General features: G+C 43.8%; 1 protein-coding gene across 1 annotated transcript in view; it reads right to left on the bottom strand.

Moving 5' to 3' along the window:
• EPB41L4B (erythrocyte membrane protein band 4.1 like 4B) overlaps positions 1-23147 on the bottom strand; it is a 903230-nt gene that overhangs the window by 128642 nt on the left and 751441 nt on the right. The window contains exons 10-11 of the mRNA XM_086965372.1: positions 5116-5185; positions 4853-5022 (exon numbers count right to left, since the gene is read on the bottom strand). Coding sequence (XP_086821498.1) covers positions 4853-5022; positions 5116-5185 — 240 coding nt within the window. The remainder of the gene's footprint in view (positions 1-4852; positions 5023-5115; positions 5186-23147) is intronic.

The raw sequence follows: 23147 nt of genomic DNA, 5'->3' as shown, positions 1-23147 counted from the left end.
CATATGTCTTGTTTTACTATATATATTTTGTCATTTACGGAATACTTGAAGTAGATATTATTTATTTTTGGCATTTTCATATTCCAGGTCCTCATATTGAGATTGCCCCACATTCTCACAGGTTCTGGTCCCTATTAGGTCAACCAAAGATTCATCGGAGGACTTTTGTAAGTTATATAATAATGAGTTGTAAGTGTTGTTTATTGGCCTAGTTTCAGTGAAAATATATGACATAATATGAGAAAAAGATTTTTGGCACGCTTTGCACTGGATCAGTGTCAATAGCTGTGCTTCAATAGGAGCTTGCCACAATGGAGCGGTTGTCAGGTAAACAAACCAGATTGCACAAGTCAATAGGTTTTATCTCTGGACAAACCTTTCCCATGGACACAGGCAGGATCCTTTTGCTGGTGAGGGTCCCTCCCACCTGGACAAGCGATTGCAGGCTCTGGGTAATGCTTTAAAGTTTTGGTGACAAAAGCTCTTAGTAGGGCAAAGCTGGAATGTGTAGTCACTGAGGTCCCTTTGCATCAAGGATGACTTTACTGACATTGCCAGAACCCTGTATTGCAGCGCCCTGATTGGCTCACGGAAGCCTGGGTGCTTCCCCATTTCGGACTTGCCAAGAAGAGAAGGAACGATGAGAGACGGTGGCTGCGGAAAATTAAATGGTTTTTTTTTTGCTCCTTTTTTATTTTTAAACTCCCCCAGTCCTGCCTTTCCCATTCCTTGTCAGCCGGCACAGTCTCACCTCAGGCCTCATCACAAATCCGCCCAATAGGAATTTCCACTTTCTGAGTCTTCACCAGTTTCAGTTGTAGTCTCAAGTTATTTTTTTTAAATGTCTTCATAAATTTGGCACTTTTGAGGTAGAGACTATGTGTAGTCTCATGAGTTAGTGGTGGGATGACATTTTTATCATGCAAGCTAGCTAGTGATTGGTGACACTTCCTAATCCAATTATAATAGTTAGCCCCACCATCCTACTTGTCAAACACTTCCAATTTATCTTCCTGCACACTATCTCAGAAGTCTTTGTTCCTGATAGCAGGACCTTTGTTCCAGGATCCGGAGTGCCCAAACTCAACCTACGTTCTGCGCTATGGAAATGAAGATTTACTGATGGTTGAGTTTCCCCCAACTGAAAACAGACAAGAAGTCTAAGAAGCAGCTCAGTTCAACGGCATCCCTCATACTAGGTTCCTGTTGATCATAGAAATGCCAAAAACCAAGCCTTAGTTTGGCCCTTTGCAACACTATTTGTTCCTGTTCACTGCCAACTCCCCTCTTCTAGCATAAGTAGTCAGTGATTACTCTTTTCATCTTTCCTGCTTTCTGAGGAAAGAGGTATTTTGCACCTCATTATCGGTTAGGGCCAGAAGTAAAAACACTTTTACTGATGGCCAACCCCTTGATTTACTAAATTAGAGGGCTTGTAACTGGTAAAAGAACTTTTGCTAATGTACTAAAACCATTTATTAAGAATTTTTTTTTTTCTGAATCACTTGGTGGGATATCGAATTATTACAGGTTTGCAGCTAGGAAGGGCTGTGTTTAACGTGTCCCTTCAAAACATTGCATCAGTAACCTGAATGGTTTACAACTATAGTTCCGGTCCCACAACATTGATCAGTTACTGCCTCCCAAGCTGAAGAGGTAACTTAAAGCACCTATGAGTGTGGGCTACAAGACATACTTATGTGACTTACCTAAAGTTTAAAAGCAGGTTTTTCTACCTGCCAAAATGGTTTCTTTTGACATGTACTACAGCAGTGCTTTAAGCTACAGCCTACAGGTGACAATGGTGGTTAGCCTTCAACAGTCATACATGTGGGTGGGGTAAATGTTTATTGCAACCCACATGTGTCATTTCACATGAAGGCCACACTACTAAATTAACCATGAGAGGCCTTAAATGAAACTTCCATATGGGATGTCATCTAAAACCTTCCCCTTAACACTGTACTATTGCACTCATGAAAACCTAATTCTGTGCATCTAACAAACCACTATATTGCCATAGGAATACAACATACTGCACCTAAGTAGATCACAAAATCTGATGTGGGTTTGGAGTTTACACACAACACCTAAACCACAGAGGTTGAACATCTCACTACCTAACAGCAAACCTTTTGATGGTTTGTTTTATTATAGTATTGGACTTTGCCCTTTCTGTAGGGCATCCCTAAACCTTTTGCGTTCACCCTCCTGTTTTCTGAGCCTGTTTTTGTTTGCTTTTAGGACTCTGCACACTTTACCACTGTTAAACAGTGCTAAAGTGCTTTTGCAGCCTCCTTTAAACATGGTGAAATTGGCTTACACACATTTGGCACATTTAATTTACTTGCAAGTCCCTAGTAAAGGGGCACTCTATGCGCTCAGGACTGTAAATTATGTAAATGCTACTAGTGGGCCTACAGCACTTATTGTGCCACCCACTTAAGTAGCCCAGTCTCAGGGCTGTCATTGCAGCCTTTAGAGCAGTTTTAAACTGCCATTCCAACCCAGTAAAATAAACCAATTGCCAGACCCAAGCCTTTCTTTTTTAAAAGTCACCCCTAGGGTAAGCCCTAAACAGCCCAGGTGCAGGATGCAGTGTATTTATAAAGTCAGACATGTACTTTTAAGTTTTGCATGCTCTGGTGGTGAAAACTCTTACATTTGTTTTTGCTGCAAGGCCTACCTCTCCCATAGCATAACATTGGGTTGCCTCTTTAAATGTAGTAAGTGATAACTTTAACTTGGCAGCAGGTAGGTGTCTAAAGACTTGTAATTTAAAAGCCTCTTTAATTGTAAAGTTGGAACTTAAGTCACAATCCTGAAAATACTACTTTTAGAAAGCTGACATTTTCTTCTCCAAACCATTGGTGCCTATATCATGAGTCACATGACTAGGGTTAGCTGGCAATAGCTCTTTGTATATTGCCCCCAAACAGTGAGACAATGAAGAATATGGGTTGGGAGGATGGGCCACCTCTGACTTGATGGGGAGGAGCGGTCACCTACCCCACTGGCACATCACAAAGGCTCTGCCTGAGCACACTCACAAAGGGTTTGACACTAGTCGTTTGTGACCTCAGACAAGCTAAGGCAGGAAATTCCAAACACCCCTAGGGGTGGAAACCTCCAGAACTTTCTCCCACTTCAAAGTGGGCACCAGTTATAAATAATGGACCCTTAGACAACTCTTCAGCACACTGGAGAAAGACTCAGGAGGACTGCTGTGCTGACCTATAAGAAGGACTGCTACTCTGTGGCCCTGCTGCCAAAGTGAAAGGAATGGAACTGCATCTTGATCCCAGGATTACCAGAGTGGCTCTAATGGCTAGTTGTCTCGCCTCCTGGTCTGACCCTCAGGGGCAGAAAAGGCTCCATCTTGAACTAGCATCTCGACTCTACAGGCTGAGAGTCTTGCCCTCCAAGTGGTGCCACTCCAGTCCTGGACCCTTGGAAGTGGGCCTGAAGGTGCTTTCCCAGCCCAGCGGTGGTCCTGTCAGCAGAACCGATGCAGCGCGGCACATATCCGCTTTGAAACTGCTGCAGCGGGACATATCCCTGATCTCACATTGCAGCCCACAGTCTCCTAGAACCGCAGCTGCACGATGCATCCTCGATAGAGGCCTTTGCATAGCAAGTCCCTCGTCGATGACGCAAGACTTTGCATGGCAGCCCCACAGTCTTGTCAGAATTGCCAGTGCACAAAGTACCTTCAACACAGAACTTTGCATCGCAAGCCCCTCAACGAACATGCAGGACTCTGCATCGCAGCCCCACAGCTTCCAGACAACCGCTGCAATGAGACACATCCTCAATCTGGGATCTCACAACCCTGGATTCAAGGTACTTTGCACAGCGGGTCTTACTTGGTCCCTGTATTCGGCCTAAGCTACGTTGAGGCCAGCCTTAACTTGTGACTTTGTCCAGGTCCAGCATGAACACAGTGGGCGCTTTGTGCCACCAGGCACTATTTTCACTAAAATATTTAACATTGCATATCTCCAGTTCTACTGATTTGAGTTTTGTCACTTTGATCTCAATGTATTCCATTTAACTCAATTTTTCTAAATTAGTGTGGGATTTTTCTTGTGTTGGGTTTTCACTTTATTGCTGTCTGAAGTACTGCATAAATACTTTTCACATTTCCTCCAAGTTAAGCCTGCCTGCTTTGTGCCAAGCTATCAGAGGGTTAAGAACAGGTTCATTCCGGGTATGCTTCTGACTTCACCCTGACAGAAATTGTGGTTGTTGCTTGAGTAGGGTGCTACCCCCCTCAACCAGTAACCCAATTTCCAACAATAGTACTGCAAACAAATCCTCTTTTGTGATGAGTTTCCTGGTAGACTTTAGTTTCCACTGAGAAAAAAAGACACCCACTCATACCTCAAAAAATACATTATATTACACAACCATCTACAGCAACATTGAAACTTCCATACAAAAAATAAGGGCTTTACTCTGGACCTGATTGTTTTACATTAACATCATATACTTCCATAAAGTGACTAAAGAGTGACACTACTTTACTCTCGCTGTCTCACCAATTAAAAAAGACAATGTAAAATGTGTAACAGCTCAATTCAACATTGAACCGCCCACTCTGTATTCTCTTTGTTTTCTATCACCTGAATACTTGCATGTAACTAAAGACATTAATGTCCAGACCTAAAAAGGAGAAACGGCTAAAACAGGTGGGGCGAGGTAGCACGTGAGGGATTAAGATAACTGAGTTTGACTCTAGTCTTGCACTATGAATCTCTGGTTGCCACTGTTACTTCAGGATCAGCTTCCCGCTCAAGACTTCACAATCAAACCAACTATATGCGAGAACAGCACCACCATCAAGAAATACCTGAATCGGAAGCGAGATCCTAGTCGTATGAAGTCAGACCGGTCTGGTTTAGTGTTCGCTGGCGTTCGCAATCTAAAGAAAGCATGGTGTTCCACTGCACACTTCCAGAGATGCTTACATACTTTGGCATTGTCTAACCGGAAAACAAAGGTATGTTCCTGTTCTCTAGCCTGAAGAGGAAAGAACAAAAACACATTTATTAACACCAAAATGCTCGACATTTGTCGCGATAATGCAGAAATGTATGTATCAGAATATACTACCTGATCGTCATCTTCAACAACCACAAGTGTTAATTTGCTTTTCTTGAAGTCCATTTTGGTAATTTTTGGCCTGATAATTGAAGAATAATAGTGTATTTTAAATGCTAGCAATGAGTTCTTCATAACATAATGAAAACAACAATTACAGTTAATGTAAACCTTCTGACAAGAACTAGAAATTTCATGGATATTGGATAAAGCTAAATCATCTATTTAATGTAGTTGCTTCTCAGATCTTTAGCTTACAATTTTGCAAATTTCCTCAACTTCGGAACCATTTTGAAAAACAGCTACAGGGCTGATACCACAGGATCAGCTGTACAGTTTAGTTGCCAAGTCTCCAACACTACAGCCACAAAAATGCAGACAATACACTTTCACGGGCTAAGGAGGGTAACTTCACCCCCCCCCCCCCACTTCTAACGATGCTAAATCAGGGGCATCCAAAATGGATCCCAATTCGCTTTTGCAATGAACAATCTGAGGCAAACTTTAAGGGTGAATATCAGAAGTCACCCACTCTAGCATTTGCAGAATCTCCTTTTCAATGTTTGCGTTATTTACCCCATGTATTGACTCCTGCTGCAATATCATGTGGTTACTGCTTCCTTTGAGTGCAGCCTAAAGCTCCTAGTGTATCTTTATATATGCATCCAGACAATAGCTCATGCTTCCAACCCCAAAACGAATTAACTGTCTTTATTGAAGAGGTGGTCTCGAGGTAGCTTCTCGGAGAATAGACTGTTCACCTGTTGCATGTTCCCATCCAAACGACCTAATATAGTGCTCTCTTACATGTAAATAATGTTGATCTTTTACAATGGCTTTCATTGAATTGAATGTTCTCTCAAAAAGCCGACTCTGTATTCCCAAAGCGCCGCATGAAAAAAAACGTGCTTCAACTTGAATCTTCCAATTGTGCCCTCTCCCTGTGTTTCGAAAGTCCCTTGACTTCATTTCCATCTTCTGCAGGCCTCCTCACTCTGGACACAGCCCACTGTAGATCACAAGCATGCTTGCCTTAATCTTTATTTATTTATAATTTTTAAGTTGATCTCATTACCTTTTTGTAAAATCACAACCTCGACTTTGCAAGTCATTCCTGTAACCTAACAAAACCTAATCTCGGTTTCATCTATTAATCCCACCAACCATCTGCGTGAACTCACCTACCTACCTCCACCCACTAATGAATTATCACACCTCACTTCTAAAATGTAATCCACCACAAAAAAACTGGTGGAAATACAATGAATGGTTTTCTTGAGAGCACAGATTTAAACCAAAAATCTAACAATAATCAAAATCCACTAGACTAACTACTTAACCCTAGGTTCTGGCGCAGTGTGATGCCCGCGTAAAGTGTATCCACACCATGTATGGGGTAGTGAGCGCGACATAAATAGAAGTAAAATACAATCCTCAGCCACTTTAGAAAACATCTGCCATCCTGGAGCCTGCTTTTCCCAAAATTCAAATGATTAGATGGCCGGTTTCAGAATGTTTTTGTAAAAGACCTAAACGACTTCTCTTGTTTTTCTCGTCCTAATTACTTCGGCATCATTAAACAGACTGGCTGAAAATTAGGTTTCACAAGTATACCAAACATACCATGAAATGAAACGGCTAGAAAGTCCACTGGCTATGAAAATATAGTCAACAATGAGAGAGCACAATTTGAATGCAAAGTATATCGTAGCCATATCTAGACGTATATGTTATAAACGTAGGAATGAAACGCATATTGTAATGTTAAGTTGGCGATTATAGCATAAAAGCCAACGAATGTGATAATAGGGTATAGGAAATGTAAATGTATTTACATGTTAAAATGCATTAGATTTAGAAGGCCCGTATACATGATGGGTAATGTAGAAATGCTTAGGAAATGTAGAACGTGCACAGTAGAATTCGTGTACGTGTGTAACTTTAAATGGAGAAACATGGATAAATGTATAAAGAACTACATGACGATGTAACCAAGGAGAGTGCATAAGTTATACACTACGCAATTGTATTCTATGTATATATATTCGATGTGAAGGTATTCAAGTATAACTAAGTCTATTTGCTAAAGTACGAATATATAAATGTATGCCAAAGGTTATACTGTGTAGAGGGTTTCTGTAGGAATGCTGGAAGAGTTTAGGTCATTTGTGTTTGTAACCTAACTGACCAAGAGTTCGCAGGAGCATAGTCAAATGTGTGTAATTTAGAGGGCTTGTAAAAGTCGTAAATAGCTTGATGTGGACGTGAGAGCCGAGAAGTCTAGCACTTGTTAGATTTAAGGTGACAATGCCGGACGGAGCTTATTGCTCGAACGTGAGGAAAGACACTTTTGAGGTGGACTGTGTTTTGACAAGATCATTCACAGGACCTAGCAGGGTCAAGTTAAGAGACATAGAGTTAAAGCCTTGTCTAAATTCATATGATACTCGATCTGAAAGAATCAATAAAAGTCGACGATGAGATGATGAAGATGACATCTAAAGGAAAGGTCAACTTAACGAACAACGCAAGGAGTGGACCAATGGAAGAAGCAGGAAGTTGACATCATCGGGGAAAGTCCGTGGTGGGCATCAAGGGGCGTTCCACCCACACTGTGATTGTGTATTTTAGGGACAGCACCCCGGGGAGGAGAGAGCAATCAGAGAAGGGCAATGTGAGGAGAGGAGAGCCATCAGAAGAGCGATTAGCATTAGGCTAAGGCAAGAGCGAAGGCAAGAGTAGATGCCTTGAGCAGATGCGCTGAGAGATCAGAGCGCAAGGAAGCAGTAGGCCGAGGACCCTTAGAGAGAGCGGATGGGTAGGCAGTTAGGGTACTGCTTCTGAAACTTAAGATTACCTTTAGAGGCTAAAGAGAGTTTGAACTTCTTTGGAAGTCAAACTGCTGACACCTTTTTAGGGAAGAAACTTGCGAAGTAGGATTGTCACATAGCATAGAGTAGGGACAGATTAACTTGATGATTTTTATCTTACTGCAGATGACGCAGAAGGAACCACTTCACATCGAAGCTTAAGCAGCTGATATTGTAACCGATTTTGTATTTTTTGAGATTTTATCCTGAGTGGATTGTAACGCATTCAAAATAACTTTATATAAAACTCTTAAAACTTTATCAGTTGTAAGTGGTTCTTCAGAGTGGCGTCAGTTAATGGGGTTTATCTAACCAATGCGGGGGTGGTCCTTTCCTCAATGACAGATACGAGCGGTCCAAAACAGATGAATGGGATTCTTTATTAAATTTATCATAATCATAAATTGATATCAAAATCTCATTCCCCGCAGTTGGTAGCAGAGTATGATGGTTATCTTCTTGAGGAAGACGACCTAGGCCAGGTTAGTTTACCCCAAGGTCCCTAGTCATCGTCGACCAGAAGAAGAATTGCAGCCGAAGACGGTGCTGACGGTGTGTCGAGAGAAAAGCAGCAGAGTCGGTCGAGAGTGAGTATAAGGGTCATGCGTTGTAAGATTGCGGTGTTTTATGTTGTTCCTGTGTTGTAATGTCAAGCGGAGTTGAATGCCTGTAGTGTGATTGGGGGAAGGTTGTGAGCGCGCGCAACCGGATGAAATCTTATGTCCAGAGGACTTAAGTGGTTCGGGTGTATCGAACACCCAGAGTAATTTGACTACCATAGAAAAGGGGGTCATGAGGTACCATTGATTTCCCGACAGACCGATGATAGGGGGAGCGTATGTGTGAGTGAATGAGTAGCGGACGCTGGTCGTACGTTTACTGTGTGTAAGTAACCTATCAGTTGAGGCAAGTGTCCGACCGTAAGAGGAAAGACGCTGTGCCAGTTGAGGTAGCAATTACAGTTAGACTGTGGCCGTACAGTCAGAGAAAAGTGATCGCTTGGACGGAAGTAGTCATTTTTCAGTGTATGAATGAAAATGCATATGAAATCGTGAGATGAGTTGAGAAACGAGGGAAGCTGCTGAAGAGACAAGTGACGTCAGCGTAGAGCCGCGCTGAGATTGGTTGATTGGTGTAGAACCGCGCTGGGATAGGCTGATTAGCGAGAGTCGTACAGGGATTTGTGGTTGTTATCAAGACGCAAATAAGGAGAAGAATTAGCAAGGATCAAAATGAAGTGTTTCAAGGGTTTAGGAAAAATCTTTAAAAGAAAAAGGAGAAATTTATATGCTGGAGAAGAAGCTCCACCAGAAGGCACACCAGCATATCATATGGCAGTCAATGTAGGCTTACACTCGATATTATGGATTTCCGAGTGGCATAGGCTAACTGAAGGGCAAAAAGAACTGGCGTTTCCAAGATTCGGAACGTTTAAATTAGAAGTGTTGAACCAACTGAAGGCGACGATGCTTTCAATGAGACCTCTACCGAGGCCAACACAATTTGAAGCTCTTGGTGTGTGGTTTAGAACGGCACACGAAAGGGGCGTAAAGAGGCGCCAAGAAAGAGTGAGAAGATCGGTAAAAGCAGTGCAGGATGCTAAATGGGACGAGGAAGCTAAGAAATGGAGGGTGCAGAAGATAGAAGCAGATAAACTGTACCCGATGTTGGAAGTTACGGGAGAAAGGAAACCTCTAGAACAAGAAGATGAGGAAAGCGAGTCGGAGGAGGATCTGATAGAGAGGCTATTGACAGACAGACCACCTCCATACAGCGGGGAACTTGCGAGTCCCATATTACCGCAAACAGACGGAGCTAGGTGGGGGGAGTATAAGTCGATCCCGGTAACAGAGTGGGACGCTAATAAGACTGAGGAAATACCCCAAACTAGTTCTGAACAGAGAGTAGTGGGAAGATTTGTGGTCCAGAAGGTACCGGAGACGCAATGCGCTAGGTCATACCAAATGCCGGACGCTTTGCAGGTCCCGGTCACCATAGGCCCTATTGTGTCAATTTACAACCCGGAAGGGGTCCAGCAGGAGGAACAGGCACGATGGGACAATGAAAGGATAGCAGAGGAGAATAGGAATGCCACAATGAATCCCCACAGGCAAATACGAGCACCAATAAGTCGGAGTACCCCATTAGATTCCGCAACGGGTCCCAGGGTAGAACAGGGAGGTCGAAGAGGACCAATGGATTTGAGGGGTCCTAAACCGAAAACCCATAGGGAATTAAGGGAATACCTGAGAGAATGGGACGCTGCCGAAGAGGCTCGGAATAAAAGTTTAGAAACGGGATCCGAGTGGAAAGAGCAGGATAACAGGATTCTCTCTCATTGTGGAGCTGGCGAAAGCAGCCCCGAGTGGGAGAGAGGAAGCCAAGAGAGCAGAAGAGATACTTATCCTACTGATAACAGCAATAGGCTAATGTGCGAAGACAGAAGTGCAGGGTGTGGCGAAGTGCCTCGCGTCACCTTCAGTGAAGGGGAACGCAGGACACAGGAGTACCAGAATACCTTTAGGTGCACACACCATGCCCCAGGGGAAGATGTGAGACACTGGAGTCACGGAAACATGGAGAGTCGCGAAGCGTCTCGACATGCATCCGGCGATAGTGGACGGAGTCAGGAGAACATAGGAAGTCGCGAAACGTCTCGCCATCCATCCGGTGATCGCGAAAGAGATCACGGGAACATGGAGGGTCGTGACGGACCCTATCGTTTATTAAGCGACACCAGACAGCAAGCGAGTTATAGTGGGTTAGAGCAGAACGGCGGATCCTATCTCACATCTGGAGAAACCGAGCCTAAAAATCGGAACGTAGGGCTGGGGGACGGAGCCCTATTCCACCATACCCCACGTGGAGATGGAAAGGCTTGGGATCTAGAAGGGTGGGAACGAAGAGATGGAAGGAAGACTCCTCATAACTCACCTGTGCTCAGGCGTAGGGCGCATAGTGGAGGTGAGAGGGATATGAGAGAAGAACATAGAACTGAAATGCTGAAAGCTGAAATAAAAGCAAAACGGCTTGACGTGATGAGTTTGAAGGCAGATTTGGATGAATTGATCGATGGTACAGTGTCATTAGAGAGATTAGCCTCATATACACCAGATGAGATACTGTTCCTATCCAAAGATATTACTCGGAGGGCGAGGTCAGCTCATGAGAACTTATCTAATTTGGCAAACAGGTACATGGTAGACCTGTCACGAACTAAGGCTTTACAGAGTAACCATAGGCTAACTTGCACGGGTCAGGATTTGGATGATCGCAGAACGATCGCGCTGAGAGTACACATAAGGGAATTGATCGTAAGTATCAGAATATGGAGAGATCTGGATAGATGGGAGGAAAGATGGTCCAGAAAGGGCTCCGTTAGACGGAGTGTGCTTGAGGAGTCCCAGGACGCAGGCTTGATGCGAATGGAAGCCTTCCCTTTGCGAGAAATCGCGAATGGAAGCTACGTTCATGTGCCTTGGAGTAGGGGGGATTTGGCGGCATTTACCAATTCCTTCCCAAAGCTTAGGGATAATCCCGTCGAGTGGTACAAACAGGTAGAAAGATTCGTGAAGATCTCGAAGGTACTGTGGATCGATTTGAACACACTGTTCGATATCGTAGTACCCGGAGATTTGTGGACGGCGTGCAAGCTTAGTGTCGAATGGCCTACTTGCGAGCCACCGAGAAATATTCGGACAAATGGTCCATCAGTTAGAGTCATGGAAAAGTACGAGAGGGTAATAACATGGCTTAAAGAGAAAGTGCCAGTGCAGGACATAGATTGGGTAAAGATAGATCGGACTACCCAAGAGCCGAAAGAGACAGTTCATGAGTTCTATGAGCGATTGCTGAAAGCATTCAAGCAGTACAGCGGGTTAGATGTGATGGATCCCAAGGACATAGGACAGTTTGTTTCGAAGTTTGTCCTCGGATTAAGACCAGAAATATGCCTAATGATCCAACAGCATCTGATCTGTTGGCAGAACAAGCCTTTAGATGAAATTCTGAGGTATGCAAGGTACTGTAGTGACGAGATAGATTCTAAGGCAAAGAAGCTTAAAGAAAAGTTAATGCTAGTGCAAATGCAAGCTGCTGGAAAAGATAAACCGCGGCAGCAGGGAACAGGAACGCAGGCAAAGAAACAGAATAATCAGAGCAGAGACGAGGAAGAAAGACCGAGACCGAGAATGGATATCGCGACACTGAAAAAGACGACGAGATGCCATCAGTGTAATGAGGTGGGACACTGGCGACGCGAGTGTCCTTACAATGTTGAGTCAGGGGAATTAGAGCAGGAGGAGGAAGAGGTTCAGAACAACGTGGTCAGGGGAGCCACAGTCCCGAAGGGCAAGTTTGTCAAAGGGGGGACTCAGACTCCTCGAGCCCCGTTTCCTCAACCCCCTCGCATCTCAAACGGAGGGAAAACCTACAGACAGATGCCATTGTTTGTAGGAGGAGAGGAATGCTACTACGTTGATCCTCTTACAGGGCAGCGGGCGAATAGGGAGGAAGATTGTACTCTAGGAGCCGCTTTGGAGGTAGATCAGAGAGGACCATACGTAGAGGCTGAAATAGCGGGATGTCCTACAACCTTTTTGGTGGATACGGGGGCCACTCGATCCACGTTGAGATCTGCGGTAGTCCCAGGTCTGCCAATATCAGGAGAAACGGTTCAGGTGGTAGGAGTTGCGAACAAAAGGATGACGAATCCCTTGACCGAACCAGTGTCAGTAAGGATAGGGAATTACAGTGACGAACATCAGTTTGTGATCTGCGATTCTAGTCCTGTGTGCTTATTAGGGAGAGATTTGCTGTGCAAACTGAATTGCACGATACATTGCACACCTGAAGGAGTAGAAGTGCAGACCAATGATGAGGACGCTGATTTCAAGGTCGTAAACTCAAAAGAGTGTGTGGAACTTTATCCTACCTTAACAGTGGAGGAGCTTCCACAAGACTTGAGAGAGAAAGTCTCAGCTGAGGTATGGGATTTCACTGGGGAAGAAATAGGATTGATCAAAGGAGTGGAACCGGTAAAAATCTTGGTAAGACCCCATGCTGAGTATCCAAGAACACCACAGTATAAGCTAACGACAGAGACGATTGCAGGAATAAAGCCTGTGATCGAATCCATGATTAAGCAGGGAATACTGAAGGAGATCGTGGGCAGTCCATGTAACTCCCCGATCATGGGTTTGCAGAAGCCTAGCGGAAAATACAGAATAGTGCAGGATCTTCGAAAGATTAATAACATTGTTGTCTCATGTTGTCCAGTGGTACCGAATCCATCAGTGATATCATTTCAGATACCGTTCCAAGCTGAATGGTTTACCGTGATAGATTTGTGCCAGGCTTTCTTTTCGATACCGTTAGACGAAGAGAGCCAGTATCTTTTCGCTTTCAAGCTGGAAGATCGCGTTTTAACCTGGTGTCGTATCCCTCAGGGGTATACAGAGAGCCCATCGATCTTTAACCAGCTGTTGAAGAAAAATCTTGAGAGTCTAGTACTGCCCAAGAATTCAGTTCTGGTCCAGTACATAGACGACCTCCTAGTTGCGTCAGAAACTGAGGAAGCTTGCAGAGAAGACTCCATCACCTTGTTAAATCACTTGGCCGAGAACGGACACAAGGTGTCTCCAAGTAAATTGCAATATTGTAAGACTGAGGTGCAATACTTGGGCCACAGGATTGAAAAGGGAAAGCGGAAGGTGTCTCCAGACAGAATAGAGGCGATTATGAAAATGAACGCGCCTACGACACAAAGAGAAGTCAGGATGTTTCTAGGCATGGTCGGTTATTGTCGACAGTGGATAGCAAACTTTTCACTGAAGGCTAAACCGTTATTGCAACTGACGCACAAAGGAGTAAGTGATCCGGTACCATGGGACAAAGATTGTTTGATGGCGTTTTTGCAGCTGAGGGAGGACTTATGTCGTGCCCCGGCTTTAGGAATGCCAGATTACACCAAACCTTTTTTGCTTTACTGCTGCGAGAGAGAGGGATGCGCTTTAGCGGTATTAGCACAGGTCCACGGAGATGCGCGCAGGCCAGTGGCGTATTTTTCGGCTACATTAGATCCAGTAGCCGCAGCGTTGCCCGGATGTCTCAAATCCGTCGCTGCAACGGGTGTCAGCATTGAACGATCTGAAAGCGTAGTTATGGGTCATCAGTTAGAAGTGTATGTACCACATTCTGTAGAACTGTTAATGACCAGGACGAAGACTCAGCATCTGACGAATAGCAGGCTCACACGCTACGAGCAAGTCATACTGGCTGCCGAGAATGTGACCCTAAAAAGATGCTCCGTCTTGAATCCTGCAACCTTGATGCCACTTCCGAATGAAGTGGACGATGAAAATTGTACAGAGCATGACTGCCTCGATGTGACTGAACTATGTACCAAACCGAGACCTGATATCGTAGATGAGCCATTGACAGACCCAGACGAAATTTTCTTCGTTGATGGTTCATGCGTAAGAAACGATGTCGGTCAGCTGAGAGCAGCTTATGCAGTATGCACGATTACCAGAGTTATAGAAGCCGCTTGCCTGGAAGGAGTACACTCCGCACAGGTAGCTGAAATTGTGGCTTTGACTCGTGCTTGCTTAGCAGGCGACAGACTTCGAGTCACCATATACACCGATAGCCAGTATGGTTTCGGCGTAGTTCATGATTATGGGCAGTTATGGTCTCAAAGAGGTTACATGACCTCCTCGGGTTCTCCTATTAGGAATGGAGAATTCGTGAAACTACTGTTAGAGGCTTTGCAAAAACCTTTGGCCATAGCTGTGGTCAAATGTGTTGCGCATACTAAAAATGTTGACTTTGTATCGCTAGGAAACAAATACGCAGATGAAGTAGCGCGTTATTGCGCAGAGCAGGGATATTCTCACACTGATGCAAAAGTGGGGGGAATCCAGGAAAGAAATGAATTGACCATGTTGTTGGACACTGTGGATACATGGGATGAATTGAGAGCTGTACAGGAAAATGCACCAAATGATGAGAAAAAGAGCTGGGAAACAGCATGGTGTGAAAAAAGTGAGATGAATTTCTGGGTTTCTGCCGACGGAAGGGCAGTATTACCAAATGAGCTTGTTAGTCCAATGGCAAGGAAATTGCATGGATCAGCACATATAGGAAGAGATGCTATGGTGAGAGTATTCAGACAAACGTGGTTCAATCCCAAGTTTAGAATAGCGGCAGAAGCAGTGTGTCAGCGATGTACGATCTGTCAGCAACTAAATGTGGGAAAGAGGACACCAGTTACATTGAGTCACATTGGGAGGTCTGGGGGGCCTTTCAATAGGATGCAGATTGACTTTATAGAAATGCCTCCATGCAACAGACTCAGATACGTTTTAGTGATTGTCTGCATATTTTCTAGATGGGTTGAGGCTTACCCTACACGTAGGTGCGATACACTTACAGTAGCAAAATTGTTACTTAGAGAGTTGATACCGAGGTTTGGGGTGCCATCCTCTTTGGAATCGGACAGAGGAACTCATTTCAATAGCGAAGTGGTGAAGATGCTGTGTTCAGCTTTGAATATCGATCAGAAGTTACACTGCAGCTATCGACCAGAAGCTTCAGGGATCGTAGAGCAAATTAACAGTACTATCAAGTCCAGACTGGCTAAAGTTTGTTCATCGACATCCCTGAGTTGGCCAGACGCACTTCCAGTAGTTCTTATGAGCATACGTAGCACACCTGATAGAAGAACAGGCCTCTCTCCACATGAAGTGCTAATGGGGAGAGCTATGAGATTGCCATCGGTTCCGACTGCAGCGCTAGTGAACATCACAGACGATTTGATCTTGGACTACTGCAAGGGACTATCTGATGCCGTTAATTCTGTGTCCCTCCAGGTCCAGGCTGCAGAGGTTCCGTCAGTACAAGACTTGTGCCATGACCTGAGTCCAGGAGACTGGGTCCTGGTGAAGAAGCATGTCAGGAAGAACTGCTTAGACGTGCGTTGGCGAGGACCATTCCAAGTTATACTTGTCACGAATACCGCAGTGAAGTGTGGAGGTCTGCCAAACTGGATACATGCCTCACACACCCGAAGAGTGCCAACACCTCCAGAAGAAACAGCTCCTCTCTCGGATGAGAATCCGGCGGGAAGCGGAGAAGACATAGAAGGGGAAAGCCAAGCTGCGGAGGTGATCGAAGAAGCTGAAACTGTGTTGGAACAGGACGACGAAGGTCAGGACACTAGTGAGACCGGAGTTGCCTCAGGAGAAGAAAGTAATTGGGAGTCCGACACAGATATCGAGCAAACTGGGAGTGACCAAGAGACGGGTCCTGGAACAAGGAGCGGAAAGACGGAAAGCAACGAAGCCAGTTGGCCGGAGAGAAGGAAAAGGCCAAGTTCGGAAAGGAAAAAGGAAAGAACTCTTGCCCCGATCGCTGAAGAATCGGATCAGGAGGAAGAGACGACAGATTCAGGAACTGAGAGTCCACGAAGATCGAGAAGGGTACGTGTGCCCTGCAGAAGGTACGCTACCCCAGAGTGGACTTATCTAGCAGATGTATTGGGGACAGAAATCTGGGAGAGTGAAGAGCGTGAAGGTAATCGATCTCGATCCATTTGTGGCAGTGGAGATATGGATGTTGCCGCCTGGACTCGAGACTGAGGGGTTACTGACTTTCACACTTCCTATACCCCCACGTCTGAGTAAAATCCAAGATTTAGTGCTAAAAAGATTACAATTTCCAACAGTTGGTCAGCAAATGTCAGAAGAAGAAGAAAAAGTTATTCGCTTTGAACTGTTAATAATTGTTGTGAAAGCTGCAGGTCCGAAAATAATTGTTGATGCATAAAGACTTTTGTACGTATGATATAAAGAAGAAGATAACCTAGCGCCGAGTGGAAAGAAGAATAAAATTAGGGATTACATTTAGAGGACGGAGAAGGGCTAGGGTTGTCTGCTGCTAAGAAGAGAAAAAGGCATTGTGGTGAAAAAGATACCTGTTGATAAAAAAGGCACTTTAAAGACTGAGAAAGCAAACAAGCAACAAAAGACTGGAAAGAGAATTCTCGCTAGAGAACGAGGTACACTGTTTTGGTGACATGGAGAACGGCAACCCAAACAGAAAAGCTAGATGTATAGTAGGTACACTTATAGCAATAGTGATATTTCTCATAATCATAGTAGTAACGATATCTTACATGACAGGACATGAGGACAATAAGGAATTAGCGAATGTAAAAACTGTAACGACTTTGAAACCTGCTTTTGTGGGAAAGAAAGAGGAGAGCAAGGTTATACGTGAAAAAGCGTTACTTGCAGATGAAACTCGAAGACTACACGTAGACGAGTCACAGGGAAACTTTAAGTCAAATGCATATGCCAAATTATTGTACGAATATATCGATGCCATGGAGGCCAAAGATTGCTACGTTTGTATGCAATTGCCGGCTTCTGTAGACGAAGGCATTAGATATCACCATCTCCCATTGACGTATGGGATAACCTGTAGTTTACTGCTTAGTATATTTTATGGTAGAGAAGGATTTGAGTACTACTTTTCAAATTATGATTCGGTACTGCCTGAAGTTCCGAATTATAAGCAAATGAATAAGTGGGACTACTACAAAAAGGAAGATAGACTGGCTAAGTTCTTTCTTCCTTGGGATACATTAGATACATCATATGCACGTAGAAATAATCTGACTTGCAAAGTATCAGAAGTAGAGAAAAGGTTTATAGCACAAGTAGATGATCGATGCAGACGGCAGAGGATTTTAAAAATGTCAGGACAATGGAAAATAGATTGGACGGAAGAAGAGAAGGCACATAAAAAGAAAGGTAGCAATGGTCCAATAGCATTGGATAGAACGCAGAGGGGAAAGTTATGTCTAGCTCGAAGTAAGACATATTATGAGAGTGAATTTGTAGGTGAAGTTAGTTGTGAGCACTCTTTTAAACTAGAGTACTACACGAAAGATTTTATGAAAGGGATGCAAGCTATTCCGAATGTGTATTTTGTATGTGGGAGAAATGCCTATGTAAAACTGCCAGACAATTGGTATGGTTCGTGTTACTTGGCAATTGTCTTCCCCAAAATATATCATGCAAAGGATTTAGCGATCATAGAAGGAAAGGCTTCGAGGAGAACGAAAAGGGAAGTAGGAGATGTAGAAGTAGTAGGAGATGTATTTGGAGCGATGTTTCCATTGTTAGGTTTGATTCTTAACGATGTTAAGATTAGAAGGTTAGCAACGGTCGTGGATAGGTTGTCTGCCAGTACTGCAAGATCATTGATGTTAGTAGAAGGTGAGATGCAGTCGATTAGAGCAATGGTCTTACAGAACAGACTTGCTTTAGATGTGATATTAGCAAAAGAAGGCGGAGTTTGTAAAGCTTTGAAGGTTCAGGAATGTTGTACTTATATTCCTGATAATTCAAAACCACTTGAGAAAGTCATACAGAACATTACACGGATTCATCAAGAAATTGAAGATTTATCAAAAATAAATGTTTGGGAAAAAGTAGGAAACGGAGTGGGAAAGGTTGGAAGTTGGTTTGCTAATCTAGGCAAAGGTATAGTTTGGTATATTTTGAAGCCTGTATTAATAGTATTAATTTGTATAATTACATTATTGGGATTAGTAAAATTGTATAAATGGTATAGGTCGAACCAGTTACAAAGATCGATGAGAGACCAAGAAAGGAGACTAGCTGTTCTACAAGATCAACAGTATAAAAGTCTGAGAACACTTGAATCGATAAAAAGAGGAACTGATGTAACTAGTTCGGTATAAGAGATGTATTCAAATTGCTTTTAGTGATGACTCCTAAAAGTCATCAAAGGGGGGAACTGAGAGAGCACAATTTGAATGCAAAGTATATCGTAGCCATATCTAGACGTATATGTTATAAACGTAGGAATGAAACGCATATTGTAATGTTAAGTTGGCGATTATAGCATAAAAGCCAACGAATGTGATAATAGGGTATAGGAAATGTAAATGTATTTACATGTTAAAATGCATTAGATTTAGAAGGCCCGTATACATGATGGGTAATGTAGAAATGCTTAGGAAATGTAGAACGTGCACAGTAGAATTCGTGTACGTGTGTAACTTTAAATGGAGAAACATGGATAAATGTATAAAGAACTACATGACGATGTAACCAAGGAGAGTGCATAAGTTATACACTACGCAATTGTATTCTATGTATATATATTCGATGTGAAGGTATTCAAGTATAACTAAGTCTATTTGCTAAAGTACGAATATATAAATGTATGCCAAAGGTTATACTGTGTAGAGGGTTTCTGTAGGAATGCTGGAAGAGTTTAGGTCATTTGTGTTTGTAACCTAACTGACCAAGAGTTCGCAGGAGCATAGTCAAATGTGTGTAATTTAGAGGGCTTGTAAAAGTCGTAAATAGCTTGATGTGGACGTGAGAGCCGAGAAGTCTAGCACTTGTTAGATTTAAGGTGACAATGCGGGACGGAGCTTATTGCTCGAACGTGAGGAAAGACACTTTTGAGGTGGACTGTGTTTTGACAAGATCATTCACAGGACCTAGCAGGGTCAAGTTAAGAGACATAGAGTTAAAGCCTTGTCTAAATTCATATGATACTCGATCTGAAAGAATCAATAAAAGTCGACGATGAGATGATGAAGATGACATCTAAAGGAAAGGTCAACTTAACGAACAACGCAAGGAGTGGACCAATGGAAGAAGCAGGAAGTTGACATCATCGGGGAAAGTCCGTGGTGGGCATCAAGGGGCGTTCCACCCACACTGTGATTGTGTATTTTAGGGACAGCACCCCGGGGCGGAGAGAGCAATCAGAGAAGGGCAATGTGAGGAGAGGAGAGCCATCAGAAGAGCGATTAGCATTAGGCTAAGGCAAGAGCGAAGGCAAGAGTAGATGCCTTGAGCAGATGCGCTGAGAGATCAGAGCGCAAGGAAGCAGTAGGCCGAGGACCCTTAGAGAGAGCGGATGGGTAGGCAGTTAGGGTACTGCTTCTGAAACTTAAGATTACCTTTAGAGGCTAAAGAGAGTTTGAACTTCTTTGGAAGTCAAACTGCTGACACCTTTTTAGGGAAGAAACTTGCGAAGTAGGATTGTCACATAGCATAGAGTAGGGACAGATTAACTTGATGATTTTTATCTTACTGCAGATGACGCAGAAGGAACCACTTCACATCGAAGCTTAAGCAGCTGATATTGTAACCGATTTTGTATTTTGTATTTTTTGAGATTTTATCCTGAGTGGATTGTAACGCATTCAAAATAACTTTATATAAAACTCTTAAAACTTTATCAGTTGTAAGTGGTTCTTCAGAGTGGCGTCAGTTAATGGGGTTTATCTAACCAATGCGGGGGTGGTCCTTTCCTCAATGACAGATACGAGCGGTCCAAAACAGATGAATGGGATTCTTTATTAAATTTATCATAATCATAAATTGATATCAAAATCTCATTCCCCGCAACAACATCAATCTATCGCACTTAATGTACGTTTTTATTGGTGGTGCCCGGCAACCTCGAAGATTTCTGTGCGCACTTCACATAATTAATCTCCAAAAAGTGCAACTCCTGTATACAATGGAGTGCTGTTCCAATGCAGCATAAACCACTCTACCTTGATTCTGGTGACTGACATGAGCTCACCTTGAACGCAGCGCCATAAATTGCCTAAAATAATCCAGCTTCGGTTAAAGAAGTGGTGATATGAAGTCAACTGTTAGCATAGTTTTGTCATTTGCCTCGAAGGCTGCTCGTGCGATGTCGTCATTGTTTCTAGGCAGTTCACTGATCACCTGCCGGAAGCACATTTGGATTGGCCGTCCAAAAATCAGCTCTTTAAATCACTAACCTGTGGACCCGTTTGGTGTCGTTGGATATCCTCTTAACACTCAGCAACGCTTTAAACATAACTAGCCTCTCGGACATTGTTCCTTGACCAGCTTTCACTATTGACCTAAAGCCATTCACCTTGCGAGTTATTCACGTATATTTAAGAAATTATGACCGATTTGAAGGGGTCTTAAACTAGATTGGTTTTGCAAATCTCACTCCGGGCAGGTAGCACAGCAGCAGCCCCAATGCACGTCTGCTCGTTTCACAATTTAAAACCGCAAATACTCATCAGTGATGCAGAGGCCAATTTGCCCAAATAAATCAGCTCCAGGCACTTCCGTGGAGTAGCGGAAGCACACGGAGATGATGGACGGAGCACTGAAACTTTTCAGAAACTCACCCCCAGTCACCGATCTGGGTTGAATCCATCATCGTTCTTTAGCTCACTTTGCCACCCCAGTTCAGACCCAGTTATATGCAAATGAGTCTTGACCCTGTTCCTCATGGGAACAGTCCAGCATGAACTGCCAAACCAGGTTTTCCCCGGATCGGAAACAAGCATCCCTGGGAGTATACAGCAGTGAAGCATTCAATCCAGGAGAAAATGCATGGATTGATAAACACCTGTTGTAAACAAAGTTGGAAGCGGCACACCAGCGTCGTGTAGTTCAGGGCAATTTATTTAAGATGCGAAGCAGAAAACCCAACCATCGTGTACAAGATGAAACGGGCAACTGCCAACCGTTAGATAGAACACAGGACATGTCACAAAGTGGAGCAGCGCGAGTGCAGCGCGCGACATGAATCGTGACACAAAGCAAAGGGCGAATATAACACATCTCCTTTCCTTAAACGGAGAAAGAAAAGGATACAACAGCATAAGTAAGTCAAAAGCTCATAGTAACCCTTTACCAAGAAAAAGTAAAACACAAGAAAAACAAAGCATCATTGAACACATCACTTGGTCTTGGGAAATGCAGAACACAATAAAACAAGCCATTCAACCCCACATTCTCCCTTAAACAGACGAAGTTACACATAGTCCTTCAAATAGGCAGGAGCCACCTTGCAGCGAAGAGGTCTGCAAACTCTACCATTAATCACATCCTTAGAAATTTGAGCTGACGGAACAGACTTAAGCTTTCTTTGGTAAAGTGCTACCCTGCGGAGATTCCACGTCTGACCATTTTGTAGCTTAACATAGTTGCCAACTACGGACCTTACCTGGTAGGGTCCCCTAAATTTGTTGAACATCCTTTGATTGCCCCCAGGTTTTACTTTTACCAGGTCCCCTTCAGCTATTTTGGAAGAGACAGCTTTCCCCATGAAGTCGCCTCCCACACCCTTTTTTTTCTCATGTAGCCAGGTAGGAATGAGTTTAGTGCCTGGCACCCTCCCCCTCATGAGCTCAAAAGGTGTTACAGACATGTTGCTATGAACAGTAGTGCGGTATGCCCACAGCATTTCTTTGATCTCCTTCTGCACAGGGCGACCTGACGCTAAAGCGAGCTGCATAGTACCCTTAACAAGCCTGTTTATTCGCTCACAAAGTCCATTCCCTTGTGGGTTGTAGAGCGATGTACGCAAGTGCTTCAAACCAAGGAAAGCAAAATATTCCTCCATAGTGGCAGAGGTAAGCTGCGTACCATTATCCGTTAACACCATTGAGGGAATGCCCTCACGTCGAAATATCTCATCAAGGACCTGGATAGTGGATTCTGCAGTGATGCTTTTCATGAAGGCAACCTCAACCCACCTAGAAGTTGAGTCAACCAAAACAAAGGCGAATTTCTCAGCATCAGTCAGATCATGAAAAGGACCTATGAAATCAATGCAGACCTTCTGCCATACACCATCGTCTGCAATAATCTTCCCCATGCCATCTTTACTAGCACAAACCTGTAACCTCTTTTCAGACTCCCTGCACGGCTGGCACTGCTCAACCCAACCCTTCACCTGTGCATCTACACCTGGCCACCAAAAATCAGCTTTGACACGTTTGCCAGTAAGGGTTTGGCCAAGATGGCCCTCATGCGCCAGCGCAATGATGCGGGGTCTAAGGGATGCCGGAGGTACATACTTCTCTCCCCGCACAAGGATGTGCTCACCCTGTAAAGAAATCTCGTCCTGTAACTGAACATAAGGCCTAAGAGCAGGTGAGACAGTGCTCTGCCTTGACACCCCTTCTTTGCACATCTTGATTAAGCCAGCCATAACAGGATCTTTCCCCATTTCCTCAATCCATTCCCTGCTAGATATGGAGCCAGGTAAATCACTTTCCAAATCATCTAAAAACGCGACCACATTTTCAGTCACTAACTCCTTAGGCGGTTCTTTGGTGTC

The sequence above is a fragment of the Lissotriton vulgaris genome, chromosome 4_1 (assembly GCF_964263255.1).
Source record: "Lissotriton vulgaris chromosome 4_1, aLisVul1.2, whole genome shotgun sequence".
Classification (NCBI taxonomy): Eukaryota; Metazoa; Chordata; class Amphibia; order Caudata; family Salamandridae; genus Lissotriton; species Lissotriton vulgaris.
This window is presented reverse-complemented; position numbering and strand designations above follow the sequence as displayed.